Consider the following 15,000-nt stretch of genomic DNA (forward strand, 5'->3'; position numbering starts at 1 on the left):
GATGTCACTCGTGAGTCGACACGCAAGCCCTGCCATAACGCGGAGGCTAGAGGTTTCACTTACAGTGTTCCGCGGTGAAACAGTTGCAGACCCGTCTTGAGCGATACATCCGTGTACCGAAACTATTTATGTGAACTTGCAAGTGAGAGCTCGTAATATTGAAGGAATAGTTACCTCTGCAAAACTGATAGATCTATCCAGATGTCTCGTACTGATACGAAAACATCACTTCTTGCGGAAGCTCCCGGCAAGCTTTCTTCCGCAATGCAATACGAAGGAGAAGCGACACTCTACCATTTGGCTCTACCACTGAAGTACTCAGATCACAACAACCGTTTGGTGATTGGTTTTTGTGAGTCATAAAATGTCGTCGAACTTGCTAATCATCGATGGAGTTGTACTCCTCCCTGTAAAATGCTGCTACTGGCAGTTTGTTTTGCCATCAAGCGATCGATCCTCCGAAAGGGTGTTTCAAAACGTCGTGGACAACTTGAAGACCCTGGAATTTCTAAACTACGTAGTTTGTGACAAGTTGCGGAGCGAGCGACGCGAGCGGAGTATACACCGCAACAACAGGCACTTTCGCGTTGTGCGTGCGTGCAGAACTATTCTGGCTTAACTATGAAGCGTGGGATACTATCACATAGATCAAACGACTCCTCTATATGAGCAGGTGTTTGGAAAAATCGGAAAACTCGATTATGCGAACAGCTCGAAGAGATATGCACGAAAAACTTTAATGATGGAGAAATGTCCTACCCAGGAATCGAACCGGGGAGCTATGTAAAATTCATTGATTGAGTCCATGGACGTGGACTCAGTAAGCTCCGCCCCTTTGTCACGAAGGCCTAGTTCTCAAACCTTTGAGAGCCGTTCCATAATGATCTCAGATGTCGAAAACCTGTGAACATTGTGCTTTGGAGAAGGAAAAGAATTGAGTGGTACACATGGTCTTCAACGTGCTGTTAATTGTGGGCCCCCACTCACATTGATGGTGGACATGAAAAACTTTCAAGAAGTACTACTATTACTACAAGAAGATGCTGAGAGGCGGCAGTTACTACTATTATAACTCAATACGCCGACGATAATGGTAATAGCCTTATTCCTTTAGCATCACAAGCCGTAGTAGTCCTCATTACATCATCAACAATAACAACTGCTAATCATTGATGTTATAACTCCTTGTTGATGTTGTTGTTACCAGACGTCTACCATTGATCAGCACTGGCAGCAGCCCAATCACCACCAGTAGCTCCAGTCCATTCCTCACCCTCCTCGAAGTAAGCAGCATTAGCAGCAGTACCCTCAACACCAGTAGTAGCAGTAGCAGCAGCCATACCAGTAGCCTCGACCATAGTGTTCTTAGAAGCCTCATAGGCAGCAGCCTCAGCAGCCATACGCTCTTGACGTTCGATCTCTTCAGGATCTCTCCAGAAGAAGGAATCAACCATAACTTCCCATTCAACACCACGAGGGATCTTACCACGTAGCATCAATACCTCACGAGCAAGTAGATAATAAAGAAGAGCAATACTCTCTTTACCCTTATTATTGCATGGTATGGCAATATCTACGAAATCAAGAGGGGAATCGGTATCACATAAAGCAATAACAGGTATGTTAGCATAGGCAGCCTCCTTGATAGCTTGAGAATCGGTACGAGGATCAGTAACAATCAATAGACGAGGCTCAGTGAACTTAGGAGTTATCTGATTAGTAAGGGAACCAGGAGTCCAACGTCCAGCAACAGCAGTAGCACCAATAAAGTTAGCAAGCTTAAGAACAGCACGAGAACCATAAGGACGCTGTGATACAACCATAATATCTTTAGGGTTCTCAATGGTAACCATAACACGGGCAGCAGCCATAAGCTTCTCCCAAGTCTTACCTAAAATATAATAACAAAACTACTGGATGATGAGGATGATGATGATATTACCCAAGTTAATGATATTGATACCATCCTTATTACGCTTGAACACGTAACGCTTCATACGATAATCCAAGTTACGAGTACCAAGATGGGTCTAATAGCAATGAGAGAATGATGATGATTAACTACGATTTTATTATTATTATTACACTGCAGACCAACATCTTCTGGATATCTTCCTCCTTCTGAGTAGTAGGATCATAGACAGCAGCAGCAACGGGATCAGCCATGTTGTTGTTGTTGATTGGCTTCTTGTTGATAATAAGAAACAACGGCTAATATGATAATAATAATACCCCATTGTGGTCCTAGGTATCCCGCCTACCCCCGCGCGGGCGCCCTGGACCCTACCATTAATCGATCAAGTGATCGATTAAGCTAGAATACCTTCATCCAAGATAGCAAGATCTCAAGAAGTTATACCATCTACTACTACTACTACTACTACTACTACTACTACTACTACTACTACTAAGATGATGGATGTCATAATATGATGATGATGATGATCGGGATGGTATTACTTGGTGTTCTACTATTCTCATTCTTCTCTTTGTTGTTCGATATACTTACTGTTCCACCCTGTCGGCTATTATTCGTATACCCTAAATGTTGTTAATGTCATTATTATTGCCTATAATCTGGTAATAAGGATTCGTTATTATTATCAACATGTTTGACGCCGACGACGACGACACAACATCATAATCCCTACTAACTTGAATAATACCAACTCAACAGTAATCAGTAATACTAATCGATACCATCATCAATAACATTATTATTACTACTACTAATCCCCAAATAATAATAACACGATGCGTTTACATTACCAATAGAGGCAGCAGCAAAGTGTTGTTGAACTACCAATCGTGGATAGCATCAATGATGATTATGATCATTCAAAAGAGCGCACCACCTCCACAAACCGCATATCTAATCTCAAAAACACTACTTGCTATTACTTATGCTCATCGTCATAATAGTAAATAACATGTTATCGTATTTAGTAACAACTAGGTAACTGTTACTACTACTGTTTGCTACTGTCCCTCGACATACATTAGTATGATGAGTAGTGAAGAATACGTGTATCATGAGTATAATCATTGTTCGCATTGTTGACCACCATAACACAATAGCTCTTCAAGCATCATCTTATTCGGAATAAAGCAGCACGCCCGCGATTAGGATAACCAGGATGGCCTGATGAAGATTATGATAATAAAGGCAGCAAAGGGTTCAAGGAGGAGGAGGATAGTATACTTACTAAGAACTCTAGAAAACCCATACCAATAAGGGTATAAGTGAAGAGATCCTCCTTCATACTAGGATTCCTCGCAATACCAACAACCAAAGCAGCGAACAACTGACCAATACCTTGAGCACAACCACCAACAGCAACAACAGCAATAGCTGCACCGAGAACTGAAGTACCTAATAATAATAATAAGGAAAATATTAAATAGTTAGCATCATTGGGAATAACAACAACAACGATGATGATAATCTTACCGGCACATCTTATTTGTTGAGAGTTATTGATACCAGTCAGAGAGCTTGATACACCACAAGGTTGGCAACATGGGGACAACAAGTTGTTGTTAGAGTTCATGTTACGGTATGATGATACACCTGATTTAACAACAAGATTGGGGGGGACTGGAAAAGTACTAATGACTTACTCTTAGGGATCATCATAGGCTCCTTCCTCTGCATACTAGTAGTATTAGCAGCAGCAGCAGCAGTAGTGGTGGTATAACAAGCTGATGATGATGATAATGAACTTGGTGGTCTTGCCACCAAATTAGAGAAGCGATTTAAGACAGCAGCATGAGCATAGGTATATGATCCATTGAATATACGGCCCATAGCACTAGTAGGAGCACTCGGCTTCATCATCATCATCAAACTAAAACAATGATACTCCTATTCATTACAACAACAACAACATAGCTTAAGCGAGCAGTATAATCGTATGTCGTTCATACACAGGTATAACAATACTGCTACAACCTACCTGTTCATCTGGATGCTTAGTATGAGTTGAAGAACGAGTGGTAGGAGGAGGAGGAGGAGAAGGGTAGAAAAATGGGTTAATAACTGCCGTACTGCAACAATAAGATGATCTAACAACTAAGTAGGTAATCGTGATAATGATGATGATGCATGAAATTTGCAAGTAATATTATATCACCTAAATGCATGTAAGATATTGTCGTGCTGACAAGTCTGATGATGATGATCGCAACGATTTTAACAACAATTGAATCGAGTATCGTCATCGTCATTATAATTATTAACATAAGCAAGTAATGAAGGTAATAATGTATCGTATTATGATGCAGTGTTTATTAATATATATTACTACTACTCAGATACTCTCGTTACAACAACATCATCATCATCATATTGGGATAGGAACAAATACAATAGGACCAGTAAGTAGAGGAGGATACTTAGTACTTATGATATTATCATCATTAATATTGATATTATTGGTATATTGGTATGGTATTATATTAGAAGTTATGGTATTGTTATTATTTGGATATGGATATCATATATCATCATTGAATCGATATGATGATGATATTGTTGATAACAACACATCATCAGAATCAACGGTGAATATGGAGATTGGCCATAATAATAATACTGAACCACAGGGAGGAACTACTACTAATAGTGTTGTTCTACTATTACTTCATAAAGGAATATCTAATACAATAAGCGATGATAATGATCATCATCATCATTATCATTATCATACAACCTATTATAATGATGACAACAGATTAGGGGATCTATTGGATGCTGCTACTACTACTACTACTACTACTACTATTCAACATGATCATCATAATGATAATGAACATGTTATGGTAGGATATAACAATGAATATGATATACCTAATTATGGTTACCGGCAGGGCCACCGGCGCTCGCCGGGCCGCACTACTATTACTACCAGTAGTAGCAATGATGATGATGTTATAATACCAGGTGGTAAATGTAGTAATAATGATACATTGAGTAAAATGAAAGCTATGGATGATGATTATACCAAGAAATGGCGTATATTGATTAATAAGTTGACTAGTGATAATATATCCTCAATATCTGATAATATATTAAATGATATTCGTATAGCTACTACTACTAGTAATAATAATAATGAAGTGATTGCATTATATGAGTATTATATATCTAAGGTGGTTAATTTGATATTTAATGCAGCTATTAGAACACATCATATTAGTAATAGATCACAACTCTATCTCTATATTAATCTATTACATAATATATCATCGTCATCGAGTGGGTTTATTAGTCTTGATAATAATAATAATAATAATAAATACAGTATTGTTATGAATAATGTATTGTTTGCCAAATGCAAGAGTATGTATGATGAATATGTAATAAATCATACTACTATTACTAGTAAGTATGAAGAGTTCAATAATCCCGATGATAAAGAGGATTATATTAATAGGTTTAAGATGCGTACATTGGCACTTCTACATTTCATAGGAGCATTATCGATTACTAATCTATTATCCCTTCATAATCATACAACATATGATGATGAGAATGATTATAGTTGTCATGATGGTATGAATATGATATGTAAATGGATTATTGATGATAAATTGGTATGCAATGGGGAATCAACGCCTACTACTACTAATACGAGATATAATGAATATATATGTAGTATTATGAATGGTATTATTGATTATTATACTACTACTATCATCACTAATAATAAAAGATCTAAAATAGATCCAATGATGATAATGGTTGATATAACCAATACGGAGTGTATGAAATGTATTATAGATTTATTAAAGAGTAATGTGAGTAATGATATAATAACAATAAGAGATAAATGTTTAATAAATAACGTATTGGATAAATATAATAATCTTATTATGAATATAATCAACATACCACCACCACCATCATCGTCCCTACCACATACTACTACTACTATTACTGCAACAACACAGAATAATGATGATGTTGATGCTAATGCCGAAGTTGATACTAGAAATAATCATATAATGCAATATGATAATGTAAGATATCTTACAGCAAGAGGTTGCTGATGTGCTCATCTAGAATGGGTAGTTATTGGCTATTGGCATATTATTATACTCTTTTTATAACCAAGTTATTGGTATAATCAATAGTGATCATATTTATAAATGAGTTAATCATTATCAATGATTATGAATATTATAACGAAGTTATGATGATTATCATGTTGAACATGATGATGATTATGAATATTAATGTTCCAATGTTGAAACTATGGGTGTAACAATACATTACTTGTTGTCGTTATAGTGAGCTAAGATAAGAATAACATAATCATAGTACATTCATAATATATATGATAGCATTATCGGTAGTATATATAGGGTGATTCACACAATAACAACAATATAAGTGAACAACCATTCATCAGTGAATATCATCATAATTACAGTTAAGAGTAGTAGTTATGATTATGGATGCCTCCTCATCATCATCCTCTTCCACTACCAAAGATAAAGAGATAAGCGTTGGACTGCTGGAGAATCATCATCATCATCCTGTTGTTGATAATAATAATAATGACGTGGATGATGATGATGGTGATGATGGACACCCTACTACTACTACTAAGAGTAGTAAAGAAGAACACAGTGTTGATATTACTGCCAATGATGTATTGAGTGATATACATGGATCATTAATGAAAATATTGGTAATAATAATGATAAAGAGGAGCAATAAACCATCATACATCAGCACCTATGCGGCACTATTGACAATATGATGACTACTACTAATACCACAACAACAACAAATCTAGGAGGTAGTAATAACTATGATGATGCTACTACTTAGTATTGCTTTATTATCATGGCCATTCTCATTATTGTAGTATATGTTGTATTATTCAGATTCTACTACTACTAGTGAATTGGGTGGTGGTGGTGGTGGTAAGGTTATTCGTATGGCAGGAGTATCGGATTACCTAGTTAGAATAATTAAACAATTGAATAGATTACGATCGGAAGGGGAAGTCTTACGTTTACTCAAATCAACAACAACATCATCATCACCAGAAAATAATGATACTCCTCCTACTCCTCCTACTTCATCATCATCATCACTTGTTGTACCAGAAGATGTGTTATCGGCAATATTTCGAAGTGCCGAGTCAGGGAGTTACGAACATCTCAAGTCTACTGTAATAATAATAACAACTATCATACTACTACTAATGAGTGATACTACTACTACTTTATTAGGTTAACGAACATATCACCGATTTGCGGAATTCTCGTGATAGATTCGAAGAACAACAAACGTTATTATGTGAATTCAAAAAAGAGTTGATATCGAGTTGTTGTGGTATCGAGTTTGTGGATGACAAGCAGAATGAGAAAGAGGAGGTGAAGGAGGAGGAGAAGGGGAAGTCAATCACGACACAATAGTCTTTTATATTTCTATATGTTGTGTTATTATAATGAATCTGATGATAATAGCTCTGCTATACACAAATCTACCACCGCCACCAGTATCATCATAACGACGACATTGAGAGTAATAGACATATCACCATACTAGAATGACTATCAAGGAAAAGATCATAAGTGAGAGAGTATTCGATAATAATGCTCATTGGAACAACAACTATGTACAATCTCGATTAAGCTTCATAACTTAGCGCTGAGATTATTAGGGAATAATAGGGGAGATAATGATCATGATCATTAGCCTGACATTAACCTGGTTGTATGATGATACGGGCCATTATGAGAATACTACCCTTTTGAGGGTTATTCTATATACAAGCGGCGGCATTCTACTTCTCTGAGGATTATGATGATACCTGTTCATGTTCATGTTCCATGCTGTATCGTAATGTATCGTGATGATACCTGTTCATGTTCATGTTCCATGCTGTATCGTAATGTATCGTGATGATACCTGTTCATGTTCATGTTCCATGCTGTATCGTAATGTATCGTGATGATACCTGTTCATGTTCATGTTCCATGCTGTATCGTAATGTATCGTGATGATACCTGTTCATGTTCCATGCTGTATCGTAATGTATCGTGATGATACCTGTTCATGTTCCATGCTGTATCGTAATGTATCGTGATGATACCTGTTCATGTTCATGTTCCATGCTGTATCGTAATGTATCGTGATGATACCTGTTCATGTTCATGTTCCATGCTGTATCGTAATGTATCGTGATGATACCTGTTCATCTTCCATGCTGTATCGTAATGTATCGTGATGATACCTGTTCATGTTCCATGCTGTATCGTAATGTATCGTGATGATACCTGTTCATGTTCCATGCTGTATCGTAATGTATCGTGATGATACCTGTTCATGTTCCATGCTGTATCGTAATGTATCGTGATGATACCTGTTCATGTTCCATGCTGTATCGTAATGTATCGTGATGATACCTGTTCATGTTCCATGCTGTATCGTAATGTATCGTGATGATACCTGTTCATGTTCCATGCTGTATCGTAATGTATCGTGATGATACCTGTTCATGTTCCATGCTGTATCGTAATGTATCGTGATGATACCTGTTCATGTTCCATGCTGTATCGTAATGTATCGTGATGAATATGATAATAACAACACAATACTAGTAGTTTATCAGAAACACTCACTATTGTAGTAAAGGAAAGTACCTCCTACATAGAGATATATTATTATGCGGTTGTTGTTGCTGCTGCTGCCCATACTGCTGATTTTGGTACATGCTCAGCTTCTTTCCATTCTATCACTTCATCCCTTAATCTTGCTATATTATCATTTCTATCGATGAGATATCTGATGAGAAAGTTATCATTATGATGATGATGATGATGAGGATGATGAGGACGTACTCATATTCCTCATAATTGCCTTCTGCATTAGCATTCACATCTAATGCAATATGAATACATTTCGATACCCAATTACCTACAACAGTACCATCATCATGATGATTATGATAATCCTACTAAATACTATTAATATTACTGATCCTTGATATAGTATCATCCTTATTTACTGGTGATAGGAGTCTCAATAATGTTAACCTTAATATGTCTATTTGATAATTAATATCGCCATGATATGATGACATAATATTTACATCTAATCCGATACGATCAATAACATGATCCAACATCCAATCTGAAATAGGACGACAAGACGACTACGACTACTTAGTATTATCAATGATACTACTACTCTTCAATTCTTGATGATGATCATCATTGAGCTTTTGTTGTTCGTCTTCTTCTTTTCCTCGGGATAATCGTATAACTGTTCTAAAGGTATCAGGATCATAGTAAGCATCCCATTCTTCTTCTTCTTCTCCTTTCTGTTGAGGAGATGAACCTCGTCTCTCCTCTTCAGTTTTTGCCATATCCTCCTTAAGTTTATATGCCATATATGAACCATGCTTCTTGACTAGATTTGATAGATCATATGATATATTACCATTACCCATTTCTATCTTCTTATCATATTCATACTTAATCTCATTTAACTTAGCTATATCATTTCGTATATTAATTATCTCCTCCATAATAGTAGCATCATAGTTATCATCCTTACCTGTATACAAGCATATACAACTTAAAACAGCCTTACAAGCCTCTATGACTTCTTCTTCTTGTTGTTGCTATTGATAAGATGGTGGTGTTGTTGTTGCGTCTATCATCCAACTGGGACTCTGCCTCCATAAGCTCTTTCTGTCTATAACTCCTAAAGACAACAACAACAACAATAGACGACGACGACATACTAATATTAGTGTTCTTGTTATTATTACAGCTCCCTTCCTATTCTCGTAGACTCTTGTTGTGCTTTAAATGTGAATATACCCACCACGAGAGTTATGATAAATAATACTATTACCAACTGAGCAATGACGACATGTAATAAAGTATATGAAACTGATGATGATGATAGTCAGTTGTTATTATTGTTATTACAGTGTGTGATGGTAATAATAGGAGGCCACCACCAACATTATGTGTACTAGTAGTAGTGGTAGATGATGATGATGAGGTGGAGGTGGCTGGTACTACTCTTCTATCCTCTTCTATGCTATTATTGCTAGTAGTAGTAGTAGTTGGTACTACTGCAGACTTTTTAACCATTCTTTAACCAAAAAAAGAGTAGAAATAAAATCTAACAACAACAATAGCTGATAATAATAGTAATAATAACAAGAACAAGAACAACAAGTTGTAGAAGAAGGAGAAGGCCAATAATCCACCAGCAGGAGTTGTAAGCAGCAGCAGCAGCAGCAGCCATATACAACAACATCCATTAACGTTCTAGTAGTAGTAATAATAATAATAATGCTAGTATAGAAGTCATTAGTAGTAGTAGTGTATATTGTCAATACATTGGTACTACCCCATGTGATACCATACTACTTCCATCAGGAGTGGTATTATCCATTTGTGATAATAATGCGGTATTAACTGCTGAGGCTAGATATCCAACTTCTAATGTAGTATCAGCAATACGATATTTATGCATAGCTGCTATTGCTACTCTAGCATCACATGCTCTAGAGTATCTAATACAGAGATGATATAGAGATGGTGTGGTATTATTATTAATATTACATAACAAAGGCAAATCCTCTAGGTCTACCAGTATATGGTGATTTAGCTATCTCAATACATTGTATATCACCAAATGGAGCGAATAATTTACGTATTTCTGATTCTTGTAAATGTATAAGTACTCCTGTAAGACCTCCAACATATCTAAAACTAATGATGTTAATATGAATAGTAGTTTATTGTTATTATTACACTCTCATAGGTAGATCTTGTTGTTGATTCTGTACTACTCTAGCTGCTTCGGCTGCACGATTCTTTTCAGCTTGAGAGGCTTGAACTAATAATAATAAATAATGATCATGATGAATAATACCTCATTGTTGTTATTATTACTGCGTATAGGATGTCCCATTAATGCTTGTCCATTACAAGCTAATGCTTTTAATATTGAATCAGGTGTATAGAATTCAACATATGCTACACCTTTAGATCTATTAGTACCTAATCATATTCACCATAATTATCATCATACTACTACTTATTACGTGGATCTCTTATAACTTGTACATCCCGTACTTTACCAGCATTCTGGCTCATAAATACATATACCTCTTTTTCAGTACATTTAGGGTGTATACCCATAACCATAACAGTACAATCATCTCTATGAGCTTGTTGGACCATACGTACTCTCTCATCACCAATACCACCACGATGCTGACCACCACCACCACCACTACGATGTTCTTCTTCTTCTTCTTGGCCACCACCACCACCACCATGATGATGATGATGTTGATCTTCACGTCGATAGGATCTAATATTATTGATGATCGTAATAATATTAATACTATACATGCTATGATATACCTAGATCTATGATGATAATCTCTATTAGAACCTCTGCGATCCTCCTCTCTTGTTGATGATGATGGTCCTCTTCTTCTTGAATCTAAGATTAAAATTGATATGTCGGCAGTAGGTACTGCAGTAGTAGTATGATGACGATTACCACTACGATGATGATAATGTTGTCTTTCACCTTCCACCTGTTCTAGAGGCATTCTTCTTCTACTATTAGGTGATGTATTATTATAATTACCATCATAACGTTGTGTTGATGACCGACGAGGAATAGTAGGAACCCTACTAGTGTTATCATGTATAATGATAGTAATATTATTACTCATTATTATGATAATATCCATCATCAACCCTCCCCTGTTGTTGCTCCATAAGCTGCTCTACTTGCTCAAAGTCGAGATCATCCATTACTCACTAGTAATCAATAGTCAACAGTGAATCATGATCATCATCATAGTAGATATTAACGTATTATCGATTACAATGGCGAGCGCTATACGTCTACGCATGTTGCCACCACCACCACCACAACGACATTTTCCTCTTCTTCGTTGATATTATGTTGTTAGATGGTGATGATGATGATGATGTTATAATAAAACTATTGTTTGGTAAGAGTAATGAAGGGGCGATATCATCATCTAAAGGAAGGATGCGTCAATTAAGGGATATGCTTATTAGAGATAAGGGTTGGATTGTTAAGGATGATAATACTAATATTATTACGTAATATTAGTATTATTATTGATAATACTAATATTACTAGGTATGATTATACATTAAAAGGTTCTAATTTGGTGATAATAATAGATCCACAACATGAGTTCGATATTAATGAGATATATGCTATTGAAAGGTAAATAGTAATACTAGCAGTCATTGATAGTAGTATTATATAATAGGTATATCGATATTGATGGTGGTGCGGTATTGATATTATGTAATGAGGGTGGTTTAGTATCATCTAATGATAATATTAATAATATATTACAAGTATATGGTATAAGTATAAATAACGATTCATTAATAAGATCAGCACATCATCCTAATTATCATCATCCTAAAGAGGTATTAATATATACATGTATATATCAATATTAAAACACATGTAGTAGGTTCTTATATCTTTACTACCAACTTCTAGTACTCCATCATTATCACCAACAACAACAGAAGAAGAAGAAGAGAATTTTAATATAGTTTACCCGTATGGTTGTACACTAGCAGTATCAGGATGTAATATGGTCAGTAGCAACAGTATGAGCAGCATGAGCAGCAGCAGCAGGGCTAATAAAAAGGTCATCACCATCATCATACTACTACTACTACTACTACTATACAAGGTATCCGAGAGATTATTTATTATTACTGCTATTAGGTATCTACTAGAGTGTTATTCAGCTCTGGTTTATTATCATATCCTATTGATAAGTAGTACTATTAGATAGTCATTCTTCTTGTTGTTGTAGCCATAAAGGGTTGTATTATTAGACCCTTATGTGTACTAACAACAACAACGACTACGACTACTGCTGATACCTCTTCTAATGGTATTATATGTGTATTGGGGAGTTGTATGATATTTAATGATGATTACATTTCTAAAGAGGATAACCGCTTATTAGCAGTAATACTCTTATGCTCTTCTCCGTTATTATCATCATCATCATGTTCTTGTTCTTATTGTTATTTTAGGTCAACATGATTAGATATCTTGCAGTAGGGCATAAGGAGGAGGAGACCAATGATGTTAGAGTAATAAGATATTACTACAAATATATTAATAATCTAACTCAGAGTAGCATCTTCCCCAACCAGCAACATCATCATCATAATCGTTCTAATCAAGATAGGAAGATTATTACACCACGAGTAAAGGGAGAGTCAATGTATGTTACTACTACTACTACTACTACCATCTCTTATTATCATTACTTGTATTATCATTATTATTAATATTATCAGGAAACCTATTGATGAGAACAATAGTAGGGTATTAAATAATGATATGGTAAAGTCATCGATGATTAGTACTATACCCAATACCAGGATACTATCTGATAGTATTAAATCATGTTTACATAATGGTGGTAGTAGTAATAGTATGTTGTTGGGTAGTGCTGCTGGTGGTGGTGCTAGTGGTGGTATATATAGTACATATCGTCATCATCATCAAGCTTCTATACTAAACATCACTCAAGTACCTAATTTATCTAATACCATACTGGTAGTAATAGTAGTAGTAGGTAATATAGTTATTACTATTATTATCAGGATAAACTCCCTATTGTATTAGAGGTATATGGTAAAGTAATGACATCTGATGGTAGTCATAAAGGTAGTCAATACAATAAGGATAACAACTGGATGCAGCAACATGGGAGCAGCAGCAGCAATAGTAGATAATGATGATGATAATTATTGTTATCATACTCATGTATACTATCTATTAGGTCATCATAATCATAACTCAATATTACTACCACCACCACCACCACATAAACGATATTTAACATTAATACCACCCCAGTTTAACATCAATAGTGATGGGTATCATCATCTTCGTCCTCGTCGTGGTCGTGGTCGTTGTTGTGGTCGTGGTGGTGGTAGTGGTGCTGCATTGATACCACCACTTATATCGTATACTCCATCATCATATTATGATACTACTACTGGAGGGGGGCAACTTGATAATAATAATCATTCACAACCGCTACAACCATTACTTGAGATGTAATAATATACTGATTATGATGGTATTATTATAATGATTATGATATAGGTATGATCTAGACGATGAGTTGGCGACATATCATCACAGAATAACCAAATTGGCTATTAAATGTAAAGATAATAATAAAGAATATCATACAAATACGACAACAACAACAACAACAACGATGATGCTAACGACAATCATGTACTTTATACAGCAAGCATCAGCAATAGCATCAACAGACTATTCAAAAACAACATCATCATCTTCAAATAAAGAGCACACTCATCATCATGATACTGCTGCTGTTGCTGCTGCTGTTGCTGTTACTACTGCTATATCATCATCAAGTCATCTACAAGTAGAAGAAGGGTATAGTCAGAGTAGCTACAAGGTTGATAATACTACTACTAATAGTAATTCAGTGAAATGTAAACACACATTATACGATATGTATAAGTATATAGTTATGTGTAAAAGCTAACATTAGCTGCTTAATAGCATGATGATGATTATGATGATGATCATGTTAATCATGTGACTCTGATTCTATAAGGTATTGCCGATATTCTCGTTATAGTCATTCACACAGCATCATCATCATTGCTTCTGCTTCTGCTGCTGCTGCTGCTGCTGCTGCTGTTCGAGATGATAATGGTGATATTATTATCTTATGAATGAAATTAGGATATTATTCTATTGCATCATCACTTATGCATCATAATATCACCAATTCAACAGCATTCTTCCCAACTCTAGATAAAGATGCTGGAGCATTCGAATTCGAGCAGAGGTAGTAGTAGTAGTACAAAAACATTACTATTAGTTGTATTATAAGATGATCCTTGAGTATATCCCCTGTTATTATTACAGATATC

The 15,000-nt window shown here is 35.6% G+C and overlaps 6 protein-coding genes across 6 annotated transcripts in view; 3 read left to right on the forward strand and 3 right to left on the reverse strand.

Moving 5' to 3' along the window:
- Positions 1 to 1,116: 1,116 nt before the first annotated feature.
- Positions 1,117 to 2,213, reverse strand: Pmar_PMAR005917 (40S ribosomal protein S0-B, putative). The gene is made up of 3 exons (XM_002769812.1): positions 2,086 to 2,213; positions 1,943 to 2,030; positions 1,117 to 1,891 (listed from the first exon to the last, which is right to left on the reverse strand). Exons 1-3 carry the CDS (start codon positions 2,164 to 2,166, stop codon positions 1,212 to 1,214), a joined length of 849 nt encoding a protein of 282 aa, XP_002769858.1. The 5' UTR covers positions 2,167 to 2,213; the 3' UTR covers positions 1,117 to 1,211.
- An 881-nt stretch (positions 2,214 to 3,094) lies between these two features.
- Pmar_PMAR005918 (conserved hypothetical protein) lies at positions 3,095 to 3,551 on the reverse strand (the record flags this gene model as incomplete). The annotated part of the gene is made up of 3 exons (XM_002769813.1): positions 3,095 to 3,142; positions 3,207 to 3,373; positions 3,452 to 3,551. 3 exons carry the CDS (start codon positions 3,549 to 3,551, stop codon positions 3,095 to 3,097), a joined length of 315 nt encoding a protein of 104 aa, XP_002769859.1.
- Positions 3,552 to 6,432: 2,881 nt separating this feature from the next.
- Pmar_PMAR005919 (hypothetical protein) lies at positions 6,433 to 7,439 on the forward strand. The gene is made up of 3 exons (XM_002769814.1): positions 6,433 to 6,806; positions 6,895 to 7,184; positions 7,246 to 7,439. The coding sequence occupies exons 1-3, from the start codon at positions 6,764 to 6,766 to the stop codon at positions 7,429 to 7,431; spliced, it is 519 nt and encodes a 172-aa protein (XP_002769860.1). The 5' UTR covers positions 6,433 to 6,763; the 3' UTR covers positions 7,432 to 7,439.
- Positions 7,440 to 10,221: 2,782 nt separating this feature from the next.
- Pmar_PMAR005920 (splicing factor, putative) lies at positions 10,222 to 11,836 on the reverse strand. Its single transcript, XM_002769815.1, has 8 exons — positions 11,729 to 11,836; positions 11,555 to 11,688; positions 11,413 to 11,494; positions 11,088 to 11,359; positions 10,936 to 11,043; positions 10,795 to 10,879; positions 10,603 to 10,746; positions 10,222 to 10,553 (listed from the first exon to the last, which is right to left on the reverse strand). The coding sequence occupies exons 1-8, from the start codon at positions 11,812 to 11,814 to the stop codon at positions 10,370 to 10,372; spliced, it is 1,095 nt and encodes a 364-aa protein (XP_002769861.1). The 5' UTR covers positions 11,815 to 11,836; the 3' UTR covers positions 10,222 to 10,369.
- A 129-nt stretch (positions 11,837 to 11,965) lies between these two features.
- Positions 11,966 to 13,812, forward strand: Pmar_PMAR005921 (ngd5/osm-6/ift52, putative; the record flags this gene model as incomplete). The annotated part of the gene is made up of 7 exons (XM_002769816.1): positions 11,966 to 12,132; positions 12,173 to 12,262; positions 12,309 to 12,474; positions 12,785 to 12,837; positions 12,898 to 13,033; positions 13,102 to 13,161; positions 13,681 to 13,812. 7 exons carry the CDS (start codon positions 11,966 to 11,968, stop codon positions 13,810 to 13,812), a joined length of 804 nt encoding a protein of 267 aa, XP_002769862.1.
- A 1,023-nt stretch (positions 13,813 to 14,835) lies between these two features.
- Positions 14,836 to 15,000, forward strand: part of Pmar_PMAR005922 (protein kinase, putative) — a gene marked incomplete at both ends in the record, with an annotated part of 1,293 nt that continues 1,128 nt past the window's right edge. Inside the window, 2 exons of the mRNA XM_002769817.1 lie at positions 14,836 to 14,915; positions 14,996 to 15,000. The exon at positions 14,996 to 15,000 is cut by the window's right edge and continues 100 nt beyond it. Coding sequence (XP_002769863.1) covers positions 14,836 to 14,915; positions 14,996 to 15,000 — 85 coding nt within the window. The remainder of the gene's footprint in view (positions 14,916 to 14,995) is intronic.

The sequence above is a fragment of the Perkinsus marinus genome (assembly GCF_000006405.1).
Source record: "Perkinsus marinus ATCC 50983 genomic scaffold scf_1104296964856, whole genome shotgun sequence".
NCBI classification, from domain to species: Eukaryota; Perkinsozoa; order Perkinsida; family Perkinsidae; genus Perkinsus; species Perkinsus marinus.

Bases quoted from the DNA above. Each gene is read 5' to 3' on its own strand.
- Pmar_PMAR005917 (XM_002769812.1), bottom strand. From the start codon at position 2,166: ATGGCTGATCCCGTTGCTGCTGCTGTCTATGATCCTACTACTCAGAAG. The intron at 2,031-2,085 runs GTAATAATAATA...CATTGCTATTAG, and splicing joins AGAAGATGTTGGTCTGCAGT to ACCCATCTTGGTACTCGTAA. The intron at 1,892-1,942 runs GTAATATCATCA...ATTATATTTTAG, and splicing joins TATCAATATCATTAACTTGG to GTAAGACTTGGGAGAAGCTT.
- Pmar_PMAR005919 (XM_002769814.1), top strand. From the start codon at position 6,764: ATGATGACTACTACTAATACCACAACAACAACAAATCTAGGAG. The intron at 6,807-6,894 runs GTAGTAATAACT...TGTATTATTCAG, and splicing joins AACAACAACAAATCTAGGAG to ATTCTACTACTACTAGTGAA. The intron at 7,185-7,245 runs GTAATAATAATA...CTACTTTATTAG, and splicing joins ACGAACATCTCAAGTCTACT to GTTAACGAACATATCACCGA.
- Pmar_PMAR005920 (XM_002769815.1), bottom strand. From the start codon at position 11,814: ATGGATGATCTCGACTTTGAGCAAGTAGAGCAGCTTATGGAGCAACAA. The intron at 11,044-11,087 runs GTAATAAGTAGT...GAATATGATTAG, and splicing joins ACAAGTTATAAGAGATCCAC to GTACTAATAGATCTAAAGGT. The intron at 10,747-10,794 runs GTAATAATAACA...CATTAGTTTTAG, and splicing joins CAAGATCTACCTATGAGAGT to ATATGTTGGAGGTCTTACAG.